The sequence below is a fragment of the Rhincodon typus genome, chromosome 5 (genome assembly GCF_021869965.1).
Source record: "Rhincodon typus isolate 14 chromosome 5, sRhiTyp1.1, whole genome shotgun sequence".
Taxonomy (NCBI): Eukaryota; Metazoa; Chordata; class Chondrichthyes; order Orectolobiformes; family Rhincodontidae; genus Rhincodon; species Rhincodon typus.
The window spans coordinates 43,600,831-43,616,340 of NC_063336.1; the positions used below are offsets into that span (position 1 = coordinate 43,600,831).

General features: G+C 40.0%; 1 protein-coding gene and 1 long non-coding RNA gene across 10 annotated transcripts in view; one reads left to right on the forward strand and one right to left on the reverse strand.

Annotated features, from left to right (window-relative positions):
• usp45 (ubiquitin specific peptidase 45) overlaps nucleotides 1-15,510 on the forward strand; it is a 132,273-nt gene that overhangs the window by 112,216 nt on the left and 4,547 nt on the right. For 7 of the 9 annotated variants that reach the window (XM_048597507.1, XM_048597506.1, XM_048597504.1 and 4 more), the window contains exons 15-17: nucleotides 1,514-1,611; nucleotides 5,926-6,012; nucleotides 14,548-14,701. In XM_048597507.1, coding sequence (XP_048453464.1) covers nucleotides 1,514-1,611; nucleotides 5,926-6,012; nucleotides 14,548-14,701 — 339 coding nt within the window. Of the gene's footprint in view, nucleotides 1-1,513; nucleotides 1,612-5,925; nucleotides 6,013-14,547; nucleotides 14,702-15,510 lie in introns of those variants that run through there. The other 2 variants (XR_007262177.1, XM_048597511.1) reach the window with 2 other exon arrangements.
• Nucleotides 1-15,510, reverse strand: part of LOC125483215 — a 34,814-nt gene that overhangs the window by 280 nt on the left and 19,024 nt on the right. The gene's annotated exons all lie outside the window — the stretch shown is intronic.

The window sequence follows — 15,510 nt, forward strand, 5'->3', positions numbered from 1 at the left end:
TTGGACATTGCCTCTGCACTCCAGGAGCATTGTGTGCAGTTTTGGTCTCCTTGCCTACACAAAGATATACGTGCCATAGAGGGAATGCAATAAAGGTTCATCAAGGATATTCCTGATGTGGAGGATTTATCATGTGAGGAAATATTAAATAGACTGGGTATTTATTTTCTGGAATCTAGATGAATGAAAAATGAAAAGTGATTTCCTTCAAATATACTGAATTACTTAAGGGCTCAACAGAATAGATGCATGAATGATTTTTCTCCTAGTCAGAGTAAGGATGCTTAGAACCAAGGGCCACTACTTTAGAATAAGAAGCAGGCCATTTAGAATTCCGAAGAGGACAAATTTATTTATTCAGAAGATGATCAGTTTTTGGAATTATTTGTTCAAGGGCTTGGGAGGCTCAGTCATTGAATATTTCCATTACTCGAATTGATAGAATATTCTTACATAGAAACATAGAAGATAGGAGCAAGAAGATGCCATTCAGCCCTTCGAGCCTGCTCTGCCATTCTTCACGATCATGGCTGATTGTCCAAATCAGTAGCCTAATCCTGCTTTCTCCCCATAACCTTTGATCCCATTCACCCCAAATGCTATATCTAGTCACCTCTTGAATACATTCAATGTTCTGGCATCAACTACTTTCTGTGGTAATGAATGCCAAAGGCTCACCACTCTTTGGGTGAAGAAATGTCTCCTCATCTCATCCCAAATGGTCTAGCCCGAATTCTCATACTGTGACCCCTGGTTCTGGACACCCACCATTGGGAATATCCTCCCTGCATCTACCCTGTCCAGTCCTGTTAGAATTTTATAACTCTGTACGAGATCCCCCCTCATTCATCTGAACTGTAGCGAAAACAATCCTAAGCTAGTCAATCCCTCCTCATACAGACCTGCCATCCCCAGAATCAGCCTGGTAAACCTTCGCTGCACTCCCTCGAGAACAAGAGCATCCTTCTTCAGAAAAGAATACCAAAATTGCACACAGTATTCCAGGTGTGGTCTCACCAAGGCCCTGTACAACTGCAACAACCCATCCCTGCCCCTGTACTCAAACCTTTCGCAATGAAGGCCAACATACCACTTGCCTTCTTTACCGCCTGCTGCACCTGCATATTTACCTTCAGCGACTGGTGCACAAGGATGCCCCGGTGCCGCTGCACACTCCCTTCTCCCAATTTACAGCCATTCAGGTAGTAATTTGCCTTCTTGTTTTTGCTTCCGCAGTGAATAACCTCATCTTTATCCAAATTATACTGCATCTTTTAAAAACATCAAGAGATACAGGAATAGTGCAGGAAAGTGTTGTTGAAGTATAAAATCAGCTATGACCGCATTGAATGACAGAGCAGACTCAAACGGCTGAAAGGTGTACTCCTGCTCTGATTTCTTATGTTCCACTAAATCCTTAACTGTTCAGCTATCTGAAAAGAATACAGTTTGTTTCCTCAGGTTTAAGTTTTTCTCACATTTGACTTTGTTTAATGATATTTTGTTTTAATAGAGAAGAAATCAGAACATATGTACACAAATGCTCGTAAACAAATGTTGATCTCTGCCATCCCACCTATATTAAATCTTCACCTTAAAAGATTCCACCAGGTAATCGTCAGTGCAGTGTTTGCATGAATTTCATTGTGTGTTCTTTTTTCCCCTTAATCATTTTAAGTAATCATCTTATAGGATAACTGTTATTTTATAACATGTCTCAGACTTTTCTTCTTGTACCAATGTGTTTATAAGCATTTCCAAATATATGTTCAGTAAATGGATAGTTCGTTTCAAAATGCATACTATAGAGACATGATTAATAATTTCAAACATTGATTTGAGGAAGTAGGCGGTGTTGGAAGTTAATAATGCAGTACAGCATGCCTTAATAATTAATAGGTTAAAATCAAATTCCTTGCTCTAATCATAGAAAAATCTTCGAATTTTAAAGCACAGAAGAGAGCCTTTTGGCCTTTCACATTCATTGTCCGTTTCTCAAAGCGTAATGCATTTAGTCCCATTCTTCTCGCCTTTCCCATAAGATGTTTATTTTTCACCCGGCTTGTAATTGCACGTTGAAAAAATATTATGGATTCTTTTCCATCATGTTTCTGTTAGAGTATTCCATATTCCACATACTGATAAGTTTCTGCTTAAAAAGTATGCAAACTTCGTTTACTCTTATGGTCATATTGTTAAAATCACCAATGCTCTAACAGCTTCAGTTCCAATTTACTTAATCAAAACTCAAAATTTTGATTGTGTGTATTAGATCTTCTCAAGGTTTGTTGTTCTAATGTGCTCCAGTTTCTCCAGACTCTCTTCATTCTAAAATTTTCCATCTTAGAATTATGCAATGAATCTCTAATGCACCTTGTCCAATGTTGTAATATTCTTCATTAAGCAAGATGCTCAAGAATAGATACAATATATTGCATGCTTACCATCTGATTTGTGTAAAATTTACATTGCTTTCTTTTGTACTGTGTATCCCTGCATATAAAGGCCGCGATCCCATAAGTCTTTTGAAAATATACCTTGACCACTCACTTTTAAAGAACCAATATAGTGTCAGTAGACGTTGAATCTGTGTGGGTAGAGTGGAGGAAAGTTTAAAAAAAAGACTTGTCTATAGGGCTCCTAGCAGTAGGCAGGATGTGAGGCAAAAAGTAAATCATGAGGTTTAAAAGGCATGTAAGAAAGGCACTATTACAATAATCATGAACACTTCAATATGCAGGTGGACTGGGAAGATCAGGTTGTGACAAGATGTGCCTTTTTTTAAGTTAGACAAAAGAATCATTAAGTGGATGGAGTTGGATTTCTCAGACCCAGGGTTTTAGTTTTGATTTCAGTTGTTGATTTTGGGGTTTTGGAGTTGCTGGATACAGCTCTCTCTCTCTGATGCTACAAAAAGCTGGAGCTGTTTCTCTGCTGCTCGAGTCCTTCTGTCGGTTTTCCTTCTGGACTCGAGATATCAAGTGAGGGAAATCTGTTTTGCAGAATTTGCCTTTACCATGGATGTATTTATGGGATACTGCTGTATTGGAACAGTTGACGAGTAGTAGTTAAATAATATATTATTTTGTAAAGTATTTCGATCGAGTTAGAGTTATGCCAATTGCTTTTTTTTGTTTGTATTTTAACTGTGGTGTAAGGATAAAGTGTGTTTTGCTTAAAGCATAATAGTTCGACCAATCGAATCACATTTGGAATGCAGCACCTTACCTTTGCCTTTAAATATGATAAAAGTTATGGTCTAGGCTACCTTCTTAATATATTTTGAGGAGGTTTGGTCTGGTCCATAACAAAAGGAATTCTTGGAATATTGACGAGATTTTTTTTGGAGCAGCTTATGGTAGAGATGACTAGGGATCAGACAATTATGGATTTAGTGATGTGTAATGGGGAGATTTGATTAGGGAGCTCAAGGCAAAGGAACCACACGGGGTCAGTGGCCATAATACAATACAATTTGTCCGACAGTTTGAGAGGGAGAAGCTGGAATCAGATGTAACAGTATTATAATTGAGCAAGGAGCTGGCCAGAGTCGATTGGAAGGGGAGCCTAGCAGGGAAGACGGTGGAGTAGCAATGGCAGGAGTTTCTGGGGGTAATTCAGGAGGCACAGAAATTCTTCCCAAGGAAGAAGAAACAAAATAAGGAGGAGGACAAGACAAACATGGGATGTCAACAACAGCATAAAAGCAAAAGAAAAAGCATACAGTGTGGTGAAGATTACTGAGAAGCCAGAGCATTAGAAAGCCAGCAGAGAACAAGTAAAAAAGCAGTAACGGGGAAGAAGAGGAAATATGAGGGAAAGCTAGCTAGTAATATAAAAGATGATTGCAACAGATATTTTAGATATATAAAAGGAAAGAGAGGCAGGAATGGAAACTGGACCACTGGAAAATGAGGTTGGACAAGTCATAATGGGAACAAGGAAATGGCAGAGAAACTAAATAGGTACTTTGCATCAATCTTCACAGTGGAAGACACCAGTAGCATACATCAGTGAAGTCATGGAGCAGAGGTGGAGGTGAATGTAATGGCCATCACCAAGGCAAAGGTGCTGAGAAGCTGAAAGGTCTGAAGGTGGATAAATCATATGGACCGAATGGACTAAACCCCAGTGTTCTGAAGGAGATAGCTGAGGATATTGTAGAGGCATTGATGGTGATCTTTTACGATTCACTGGAGTCTGGGAGGTACCCTGAGGACTGGAAAATGGCAAATGTAACACCCCCTGTTTAAGAAAGTCGGGAAGCAGAGACTAGAAATTACGGGCTGGTTAGCCTGACCTAAATCATTGATAAGATTTTAGAGTCCATTATTAAGGATGAGATTGTGGAATACTCAGAAGTGCATGGTTAAATAGTGGTGAGTCAACACGGCTTCATTAAGGAGAGGTCATGCCTGATAACTTCTGGTAGAATTCTTTGAGGAGGTAATGAATAAGTTAAACAAAGCAGAGCCAGTGGATGTGATCCATTTGGATTTCCCCAAGGCCTTTGACAAGGTGCCGCCCAGGAGGTTGCTAAATAAGATAAGAGCTCGTGGTAAGTAAAAACTGAAAGAACTGTAGATGCTGTAAATCAGAGACAAAAACAGAAATTGCTGGAAAAGTTCAGCAGGTCTGGCAGTATCTGTCGAGAGAAATCAGAATTCAGTTCTGAGGGAGATCGCTCAATCCGAAATGTTAATTCTGATTTCTGTCCATGGATGTGCCAGACTTGCTGAGCTTTCCTAGCAATTTCTATTTTCATCAAAGGTCTCATGGTGTTAGGGGCAAGGTACTGGCATGGATCGAGTATTTGCTGACTGGCAGAAGGCAGACAATGGGGATAAACGGGTCTTTTACAGGATGGCAACTGGTAACTAGTGCCGTTCCACAGAGGTCTGTGTTGGGACCACAACTATTCGTGTTATACATTAGTGATCTAGACGAAACAATTTTGAGCATTGTTGTTAAGTTTGCAGATGACACAAAGATAGGTGGAGGGGGGTAGTGTTGAGGAAACAGGGAGGCTGCAGGAGGACTTCGACAGGGTAAAGAAGTGGCAGATGTAATTCAATGTGGGAAAGTTATGGATTTTGGGAAGGAGAATAGAGATGTGGACTGTTTTCTAAATGGGTGAAGCATTTTGGAAATCTGAGCACAAAGGGACACAGGACTCCTAGTTCAGGATTTTCTTAAGGTTAATATGCAGGTTCAGTTTACAGTTAGGAAGCCAAATGCAACTTTAGCATTCATTTTGAGAAAGCTAGAGTACAAGAGCAGGGATGTATGTATTGCTGAAGCTGTAAGGCTCGGGTCAGACCACATTTTTGATCCCCATATCTAAGAGAGGGTGTGCTGATCTTGGAGAGGGTCCAGAAAGGGTTTACTAGAATGATCCTGGGAATGAGGGCTTGTCAAGTGAGGAGCAGTTGAGGACTCTGAGTCTGTACTGAATGGAAGTTAGAAGGATGAGGGGGGGAATCTCATTGAAACTTACAGAATACTGAGAGACCTGGATAGAATGGATGTAGAGAAGATGTTTCCATGAGTAGGAAAGCCTCTGAATGAAAGCACACCCTCTAGAACTGAGATGAAGAGGAATATCTTCAGCCAGAGGGTGGTGAATCTATGGAACAGAAGGTTGTTGAGGCCAAGTCATTGAGTATATTTTAGACAGAAATAGATAGGTTCTTGCTTAGTAAGGGGATCAAAGGTTACAAAGAAAAGGCAGGAGAATGGTGTTGAGAATCATATCAGCTATGATCAAATGGCAGAGCAGACTCAATGGGCCAAATGGCCTAATTCTGCTCCTATCATTTAAGGCCTTATTTGGTTAAAAGCAATTTTAAATTTGCCAAATTATGGTTGGAATTCCATGAATATAAACTTATGCTTCTACTATTCTAACGTAACTTTGTTCTTCAGACAGGTTTGAGTTTGCGGAAAATTAATAGGCACGTGGATTTTCCTTTAGTTCTGGATTTGGCCCCATTTTGTTCATCCGACTGCAGGGTAAATTCTTTGCATACACAGTACTATGTGTATTTTTCAATAATCATTTTTAAATCATTCAGTAGGTCCTGCTTGTTATGCTATCCACATGAATGCTATACAAAATCGCAGGTATTACAATTTGTGATTATGTTTGCATGATATTGCTGAAAGTATTAAGCAAATTTATAGAATGTCTTAAATAGTTCATACACACATGCATTTACACACAAGAATAATAAAATCCATAGCTGCATAAAATTTAATTATGTTGAAATGCTATTACTGTTCAGTGGATGAATACAGCTGCATTAATAATGTCATTGATTGTTGTGATCACCTTGGTTCTAAGGCATAGAAGTGCATTATTTGGCCTAACTGGCCTCACAACATTCCTCCTTCCCCTCTGTATCTAATCATAAAGCATGTCATTTTATTCTCTTCTCTCTGATATACTTATTCACCTTGCCCATAAATGCATTATATTTCCCCGACCACTGCATTTTGTTGTGTTTCATTTCCTATCATTAATTATAATAGTTAACTTGAATACCCTATTGAATTTAACAGAGATTATCTTTTATATTTATGGACCCTAGTTTTTTGGAAACCCACAAAAGTGGAATGATGGGCCAGAATATTCTCACCTCTGTGGTGTCCCACTGCTTGAACTGAAAATGAGTCACAAATTTTGGCAAATGGTCAGCATTTTACTGGTAACACCTAATTAATTGGTAGCCAATTAAAGATGCCAACCTCCCTATTAGGGCTATGAGCTTGATCAGTAGCCTTAGCAGTGCCGCCAATGGACATGGTTGCTGCTGAAGCTGCAAAAAGAAAAAGAAGAAGGCGTGCCTCCATTTTGAGGCGCCCATGAAGAAAAGTAAGTTTTATATTTAATGTACAGGGGCCAGACAGATGAGTCACAGTGATTACAAGCAAACCCATTAGCTATGTTGTAAGAGCTCAAATGGAGCCATTGCCATGAATAGATCTCAGCATGGGCCATAGAGTGCATTTTAAGGAAGTACCTTCTCCAGGAACCGTTGGGAGACCGTACAGATTGCTTGGTGAACTGCCCATGCAATGGGAGGTCATCCGGCTGCTAAAATGGTCTTAATTAGTCAATTAATCAGCTTAATTTTCTGTCCAACTCTGGCATGTGGCTGTACCATTGTTATTTCCTTCATTTATAATATCTTATAGTGGCAAGATGATGTCAAGCTTTCCTTCCCATGTCTGTCATCTTCTCTGTTTTTTTAAAATTCATTTAAATGGGCTTTGAAGCACAGGCCATTTATTGCCCATCCCTAATTGTCCTCGAGACGATGATGAGCTGCTTTCTTGTCTACTTGTGCCATTACTATCTTGGGTCGCTTAATATTCTGACCTTCACCCTAACGAAAACCTTCCTTTTGTTTCTTCCTCACCACTTTGACCCACTGACCATCTTTCCCAGAACTCCATGTTTGAATTTCTTCAATCGGTTGTCCATTAGTTATTCATGGGATGTTCACTTTTCAAGCAATGTCAGCATTTTAACCTATTCTTGTTTGCCTTTGACAAAGTAGTGATAAATGCCACCGCATTACCAGAATAGCTCGTACTGAATGTTATTTGTCACTTTGATGTGACAATGACAAAGGTAAACTGTTCCTCCATTTCTCCGTTATCTTCTTGACCTGTCTGCAGTCTTTGTAATAGTTGAGTACACCATCCTCTTCGAGTGCAATTGCCACTGTCATCCAGCCGGTGAATCTTCAATTCCTGGAATATTCTTAGCTCATCATAACCAAAGAATTACCTGCAATAACTTCTGTCCCAGCTTCTTCACCATAAACCTCCAGTGCTCCAAAGTCTTTCCTTGGTCTTCTCCTTTTTCTCACTGACATGCTAATCCTCAGTGACAACATCTGAAAACACAATGTTATTTTCCACATATAAACTGATGACACCTAGGGTTACTTCATTCTCTCAAACTGGCTGTTGTTCTGAGTTGTCACACCATTTGTCCAAGATCCAATACTGATTGAGAAAAAAGCTTTCCTTAAACTAAATACTCAGAAGACCAAGAACACTATCTTCAGTCCGTGCTGAAACTGCTCCTTTGAAATTGAGTTTATTTATCTCCCTGGCTACTATCTAATGCCTGAACCAGATCGTTCACAATTGGTGTCCTATATATGTGTCAAGATAGGTTTGAAAAGTTGGAACAGTTCTTCTTGGAAAATAGAAAGCTAAGTGGAAATCTGACTGAAGTATTCAAAATCATGAGCGGTCTGGACCGAGCAGATAGGAAGAAAATGATCCCAGTCGTGAAAGTATTGAGAATGAAAAGATACAGATTTAAGGTAATTGCTGAAGGAGGAAAAAATGATACGAGGAAAACCTTTTTGACATAGTAATGCTTGTGGTCTGGAATGCATTGCCTGAGAGTGTGATGCAGGCAGGTTCAGTCGAGGCATTCAAAAGGAATTTACATGGTTATTTGAAAAGAAGCAATGTGCATTGTTACAGGGGAAAAGGAGGAGAATGACACTTGTTCAGATCCTCATTTGGTAAACATTTGGATGAGGCAAGTGGCCTCCTTGTAACGATTCTATGATATTGTGATACTTGACTCCAAGATGAGCTCCGCCTAGCTGTTGTTTAATTGGTAGCTCTCTCACCTTAGAAGCTTTCTCTCTCATCTTAAAATCTGAAAGCTATTGATTCAAGTCCTGCTCCAGGAAATGAGCATGGAAAATTCAGGTTGCTGCTTTTATATGCCAACACTGCTGCCTGCAAGCTTTAAGATAATTCAAGTTTTCAGTATGGTTTATGAACATAAAGGAAAATATTTGGGGAAGACCAATTTTAATAAGATCAAGTTTAGTGTGGCTGGAGTGGACTTGGAGCTGACACTTTTAGGTAAATTTGTGTCAGAACAGTGGGATACATTCGAGAAGGAAATAGGGAAAATACAGGGCCATCTTGTTCCAAAAAAGACAAAGGGTGGGACCAACAAATCCCATGAAGCCTGAATATCAAGGGATATACTGGATTTGATAAAGAGAAGGGAGGCTTATGGCAGATACTGAGGATTCAAAACAGGAGGTGCCCTAGAGGAGTACAAAATCTGCAAAGGGTAACTTAAAAAGGAAATGGAGAGAGCAAAAAGGATACATGAAAGAATGATGGGAGGTAAAATAATGGAAAGTCTTAAGTTATTTTACAATAAGGATAAAAGGATAATTGGGGGAAGAGTAGAGCCCGTTTAGGACCATAGTAGCAACTTTTGTACGGAGCCAAAGGGCATAGATAGGGTTCTAAATGAATACTTTGTGCCAGTATTCACTAGTGAGAGGAATGATGTGAGTATAGAAGTCAGGGAAAAAGACTTTGATATAATTATAGAAGTTAGCTTTGACAGAGAGACGGTTCTGAGAGGTCTGGCGGGCTTAAAACTAGATAACTATCCACGACCAGATGAAATGTATCCTTGACTGTTGAATGAGGCAAAGGAGGAAATAGCTGAGGTGTTGGCAGTAATTTTTAATTCCCCCTTAGCCAGGAGAGGAGCAGGAGGAGTGGAGTTCAGTAAATGTGGTACCGTTATTCAAGAAAAGAGCAAGAGATAAAGAAACTACAGATGAGTCAGTCTAACCTTAGCAGTGGGTAAGCTACTAGAAGTAATTCTAATGGACAGAATTAATCTGCACGTGGAGAGGCAGGATTAATCAAGAATAGTCAACATGATTTTGTAAGAGGGTAGTCATGTCTGACCAAACTGAGTGAATTTTTCAAAGAGGTGTGAAGATGAGGACAATGCATTCAACTCTATACTTGAACTTTCGCAAGGCTTTTGATTAGGTCCCCTATGTGAGACTGTTAGTGAAGGTAAGAGCCCAAGGTATCCAAGGAAATTTGCGAATACACAATTGGCTGAGTGGCAGGGAGAAGAGATTGATGGTCAGAGGGTGCTTTTGTGACTGGAATCCTGTGTCCAGCAATGCTCCGCAAGCATCACTTTTGGGGCCTTACCGTTTGTGATATATGTTAATGATTTAGACTTGAATGTGAGAGGTTGATCAGTAAGTTTGCGGATGATATGTAAATTGGTCGGGTGGTAAATAGTGAGGAGGATAGCCTTAGATTATTGGAGGATATAAATGGGCTAGTCTCATGGGCTGCCCAGTGGCAAATGGAATTCTATCAGATAAGTGTGTGGTTATGCACTTAGGCAGGACTAAACAAAGCAAGGATATATATGAAGAACTGTAGGAACCTGGGAAGCACCGAGGATCAGAGTGACTTTGATGTGCATGTCCACTGGCATATTAAGATAGACAGCGTGGTTAAGAAGGCATATGGAATGCTTGCCTTTATTCGCCAAGACATAGCGTTTAAGAGCAGGGAGTTATGATGGAAATGTATAAAACATTGGTTAGGCCACAGCTAGAGTATTGTGTGCAGATCAGGAACCCTGACTGAGCTGATTGATCGTCAGGTGGACGAGTGGTAAGTGACATCTGCACCATACAAATGCCTGGCTATGACCATCACTAATAAGAAATAAACTAACCACCTCCCTTGACATTCAATGAGTAGGGGTTACCATTACCAGAAATGTGACTCACCACATAAACAAAATGGGTACAAGAGCAGGTCAGAGACTAGGAATACTGTGGTGAGTAACTCACATCCCAACTCCCCATAGCCTGTCCAGAATCTACAAGACACAAATCAGGACCGCAACTCTCCATTTGCCTGGATGAGTGCAGCTCCATCAACACTCAAGAAGTTTGATACCATCCATGACAAGGCAGCCCACTTGATTGGCACCACCAGCACTGACGTTCAGTAGCAGCACTATCTACAAGGTACATCGCTGAAATTCACCAAAGATCCTCAGACAGCAACCCATGACCACTTTCATCTAGAAGGACAAGTGCAGCAGATACACGGAGACACCACCATCTGCAAGTTCCTCTCCAAGCCACAAGCCATCCTGACTTGAAAATATATTATCATTCTTTCACTGTCACTGGGTTAAAATCCTGGAATTCCCTCCATAAGGGCATTGTGGGTCAACCTATAGGACATGGACTGTAGTAGTTCAAGAAAGCAGCTCGCCACAATTTTATCAAGGGCAACTCGGGATGGGCAATCAACATGGGCCAGGCAGCGACACTTACATCCCATTAATGAATAAAAAAAAGTCTATGTTATAGGAGGGATGTGATAGCACTGGAGAGGGTGCAAAGGAGATTTACCAGAATGTTGTCTGGGCTAAGGAGTTTCAGTTATGAAGACGGATTGGAGCAGAGGAGTCTGAAGGGGTACATGTTTGATATGTATAAAATTGTGAGGAGCATAGACAAGGAAGATGGGAAGAAACTTTTCCCCTCAATCGAGGGATCAATGACAGTGTGAGCGGGGCTGCGGTGTACATAGATTTAGGTAAGGGGTTGGAGGTTTACAAGGGATGTGAGGAATGTTTTTTTCACCCAGAGGATGATGGAAATTTGGAACTCACTGCCTGTAAGGGTGATAGAAACAGAAACCTTCATAACTTTTAAGAAGCATTTGGATGTACACTTGTGATACCAAGGTACACAAGGCTATGGGCCAAGTGCTGGAAACTGGGATTAGAATAGTTAGCTGATGTCTTTGACCGGCACAGGCTCAGTGGGCCGAAGGACCTTTTCTATGCTATGTACCTCTTTACTACACATCTACATCCTTGCTAAGACTACATATTTCCAGTTCCATCACACCTATGCCTCAGCTCATCTGTTGAAATCCCTGCCTTTTCAATCTCTAAAATATACACTTTTGGGCAAGTTCCATTTTGTAACCTTCCATGAGCTTAAGTTCATCCAAATTTCTGCTGATTTTGTGAACTAGGTTCTGTTCATCCATCACCCCTTTATAGTTGACTTACATTGGTTCCTGCTTAAACAACACCTCAGTCTTAAAATTTTCTTCCTTGTTTTCAGTTTTCTCCATGGCCAGGTCTTTCCTTATCTCTGTACCCGCTTCCAGCTCGGTAACTATCTCAGATATCAGTCGTTCTCTAATTCTGACCTCTTGAGTATTCTCAACTACAAAAACCCCTACTTATATAACACATTTAATGTAATAAAATGTCGTGAGGTACTACACAAGGACGACATGAGCTGTTTCAGCAGATGGCTAAAAAGTTGGTCAGAAGTTTTAAGGAGTGCCTTAAAGAGCAGAGTTTGAGAGGTTGGGGGGGATTAGAAGGGAGCTCCAGACTTTAGGGTCTTGGAAGCTGAAGACTCCGGTTCCAATGGTGAAGGTTTTAAAATCAGGGACACCAGAATTGGAGGATAGAAAATACCTCAGAGAGTTGAAAGGCTAGACAAAATTGTAAAGAGCGGGAGAGATTAGGCCCTGAAGGATTTTGAAAACAAGAATGAGAATTTTAGCACAAAACATTGTTTAATCAGGAGCAAAAACAGGTCAGTGAGCACAAGAGTGAATGGGACTTGAAGCTAGTTCGGACACAGGCAGCAGAATTTTGAATAACTTCAGGTTTGTGTTATTGAGAGACTGGGCTAAAGTAAATTGAAATGGTTAAGAATGGACTTATTAAAGACATGAGTCAGAATTTTAGTAGCTGATGAGCTGAGGCAGGGGTGGAGTTGTGCAATGTTAAGATGTTCCTCAAAACCCCTTTGACATTGTTTTTGCACGCTTTCCCTAATATCTTCTGTCTTATACCACTCACGTGAAGCACCTTGGGACCTTTTACAATGTTAGGAGTGCAACAAGTCGTGTGAGCATTGATTGGGCATCTGACTCTTGAAGCCCATTTAAACCACAGGTTGATCTGGAAATTTATAGCTTGGGCCACAAGATTTATTTTGAGCAGGTGTGAATCACGTTTGCTTCTACTTCCACTCCTGGTTGTAAAATTCAGAATGTTGTATTCTTAATTACTAAATCTAGCACTCTAGAGGAATAAAGTATTTGCTAATTTCAGAAACTGCTATATCGAGATAGAGGCATAGTTTTTAAATCCCATCTATGTGTAAAAACTTCTAATACTGGAATACACAGTCAGTTACAGCATCGGGAGAAAAGCAACAATTTACATTTCAAGCATTGTTTGACATCAGAACTGAAAAATATCACTGATAAGCAGCTTGTAAGAAGCATCAGAAAAAGAGAATCAAAGGAAGACAAATATATAGGCAGAAAGAAATAAAATTGAGCTGTAAAGTGATTCTGTGGAGAGCAGGAAATTGTTAATCGACAAACAATACTAGTATGAGACAACAAAGATGCAGCATGAGCAAAATTAGAACACTGAAAAGGATAAAAGATCCAAAGATATATGAGTAGTTAAGCAGAATTACTTAAGTAAGAGAAGTCAAAAATCGAATAAAGCGGAACTGAGTAATGACTCTGGTCATTAAGAAAAGTAAAGTTAGTTAAATTGGTCTAGGTAACCATTCTGGTGGTATACTGATCCTTAATTCCCATTTATATAATGATCACTTTAACATTGCCGACTTGTCAGGGAAAATGAGAGCTGTGGCTTAGATTCTAAGTAATTGAAGTTGTTCAGGCCAAGTAATTGCAAAATATTTAGTAGATGTGTAAGGTTCTGTTCCTTAAACTTGTATTGTGTTTCGTGGAAACAGCTTAGAAGTCCAAGGACAGAGTTCACAGTGGAATAGAGAATTTTAGTAGCAAGCAACAGGAAGTTCAGGTGTGTTTGTGGAGAAACAAGCATCATTTGATTTCTGAAGAGGCACATCTTGAACAGTGAACGCAGTATAGTAGGCTGAAGAAAGTACAAGAAAGTAATAGGTTTATCTAGAAGTAATATTTGGAGCTCCGGATGGTGATGTGGGGTGAGATGAATAGGCTTTGCACTAACATAAGAGGTTTCGTTCCCCTGGAAGAAAGTGTTAGTGTCTTTGAAGCGGAGTCATAAAGAACTAACCCTTTGGAATGCAGAAAGGAGAAAGTGAGAAAATGGGTTTAATTATGAGTTCATAGAGATGGTGGATCCAATTGAAATCCTATCACATTTTTCAAAGGAATTCAAGTGAGTGCTGAGGATAAGAAAATTGGATGAATTCGAACAAAGCCTTTTCATTGAAGAGGTTGTTTAAAATAAAGGTAAGTGTGGTGAGGTGGAAGTGGATGGTACCTTTGCAGATGAGTTAGGCCATGGTGTGGAGAGATTGTATGGCATGGTTGAGCAGTAGTTGATTTGGGACCAGAAAACTGGAATTGGTCAATGTGTTAGAAGGTGTCAATAAAGTTGTCAATGGAGGTAGACTGAGCCTAGTCAAAGGGAGAAGAAATTTGGGTTGAGATCAGAGAAAATAAACAACAGGTCTAACAGCATAGTTATGGAACTTAGGGGTGAGGGAAAAGCACTCTTTGCAGGACTCAAGCATACTGTTGAGCACAACTTAGAGTTTATGACTAGTTATGATTCTCCATTCAAGAAAGCTTTTTTTATTAAAACTATGATCATTGTGTTTTGAAAAATGTATTTGAGTAACTGACTTTTGTACTTTTTTTTGAAAGAATGTTGGAGAGGAAAACAAGGCGCTGTACAGTCTATATGGAGTAGTTGAACACTCTGGATCTATGCGCGGAGGACACTATACAGCATATGTGCAAGTCAGAGCAGACAACAAAAAAGTATCTGAACATATCTCTGGAAATAAGAATGTACCAGGTAAAATGGACAACAGTGTCCTCTATATCAAGTACAATCTGACTGCCACACCTTGGTTACACTTCCTTCTATCATGCTTCCTATATGGACTCTCTGCCATTTTCGCATTTTCTCCATCCCTTTTGCATCATTTCTGACATTTCTAGCTTCCACATCATTGCCTGTGATATGCAACTGTGGTTGGTCAGGTTCTCAATTGTGTCTATTTCCATACTTCTGCTCACACCTCTTACCATATTTCCCAAGACCTCAATAAATTCCCTCATCTTCAGTTTTCACCACCTCTAATATGATGCCATTACCAGGCAAAACTTCTTTCTTTTCCTCACCCTAAAACCCAATCCACTTCTCAATTATCCTCAACATGGTCTCCTTTTTGCATTGCACTCATCCATACAAATGCCAAAAATGAGATGGGGAGACTAAATGCTGATTGGGGCAATTGCTTGCTGAAGACTGTAAGCATGACCCCAAGTTACTGGTCATCTTTCATTTAATTCCTTGCCCCACTCCCGGTCCTACCTCTTGGCTTCAACGTTCTACACCATTCCACTGAAGCTCAATGTAAATTCAAGGAACAGTATCTTTCATCTTTTTGGTGAGGTACTGTAACAACCTCCTGGACTTAACATTGAGTTAAACAATTTCAGAGCATAGCTACTGCTTCCATATTATAGTTGTTGGTCATAATTCTGTCTTTGCTATTTACTGCTCCTCTGAACTTATCTTTTACTTGTCTTTGTGTGGATCTGGAAGAACACGGCAGGCCAGGCAGCATCAGAGGAGCAGGAAGGCTGACGTTTCGGGCT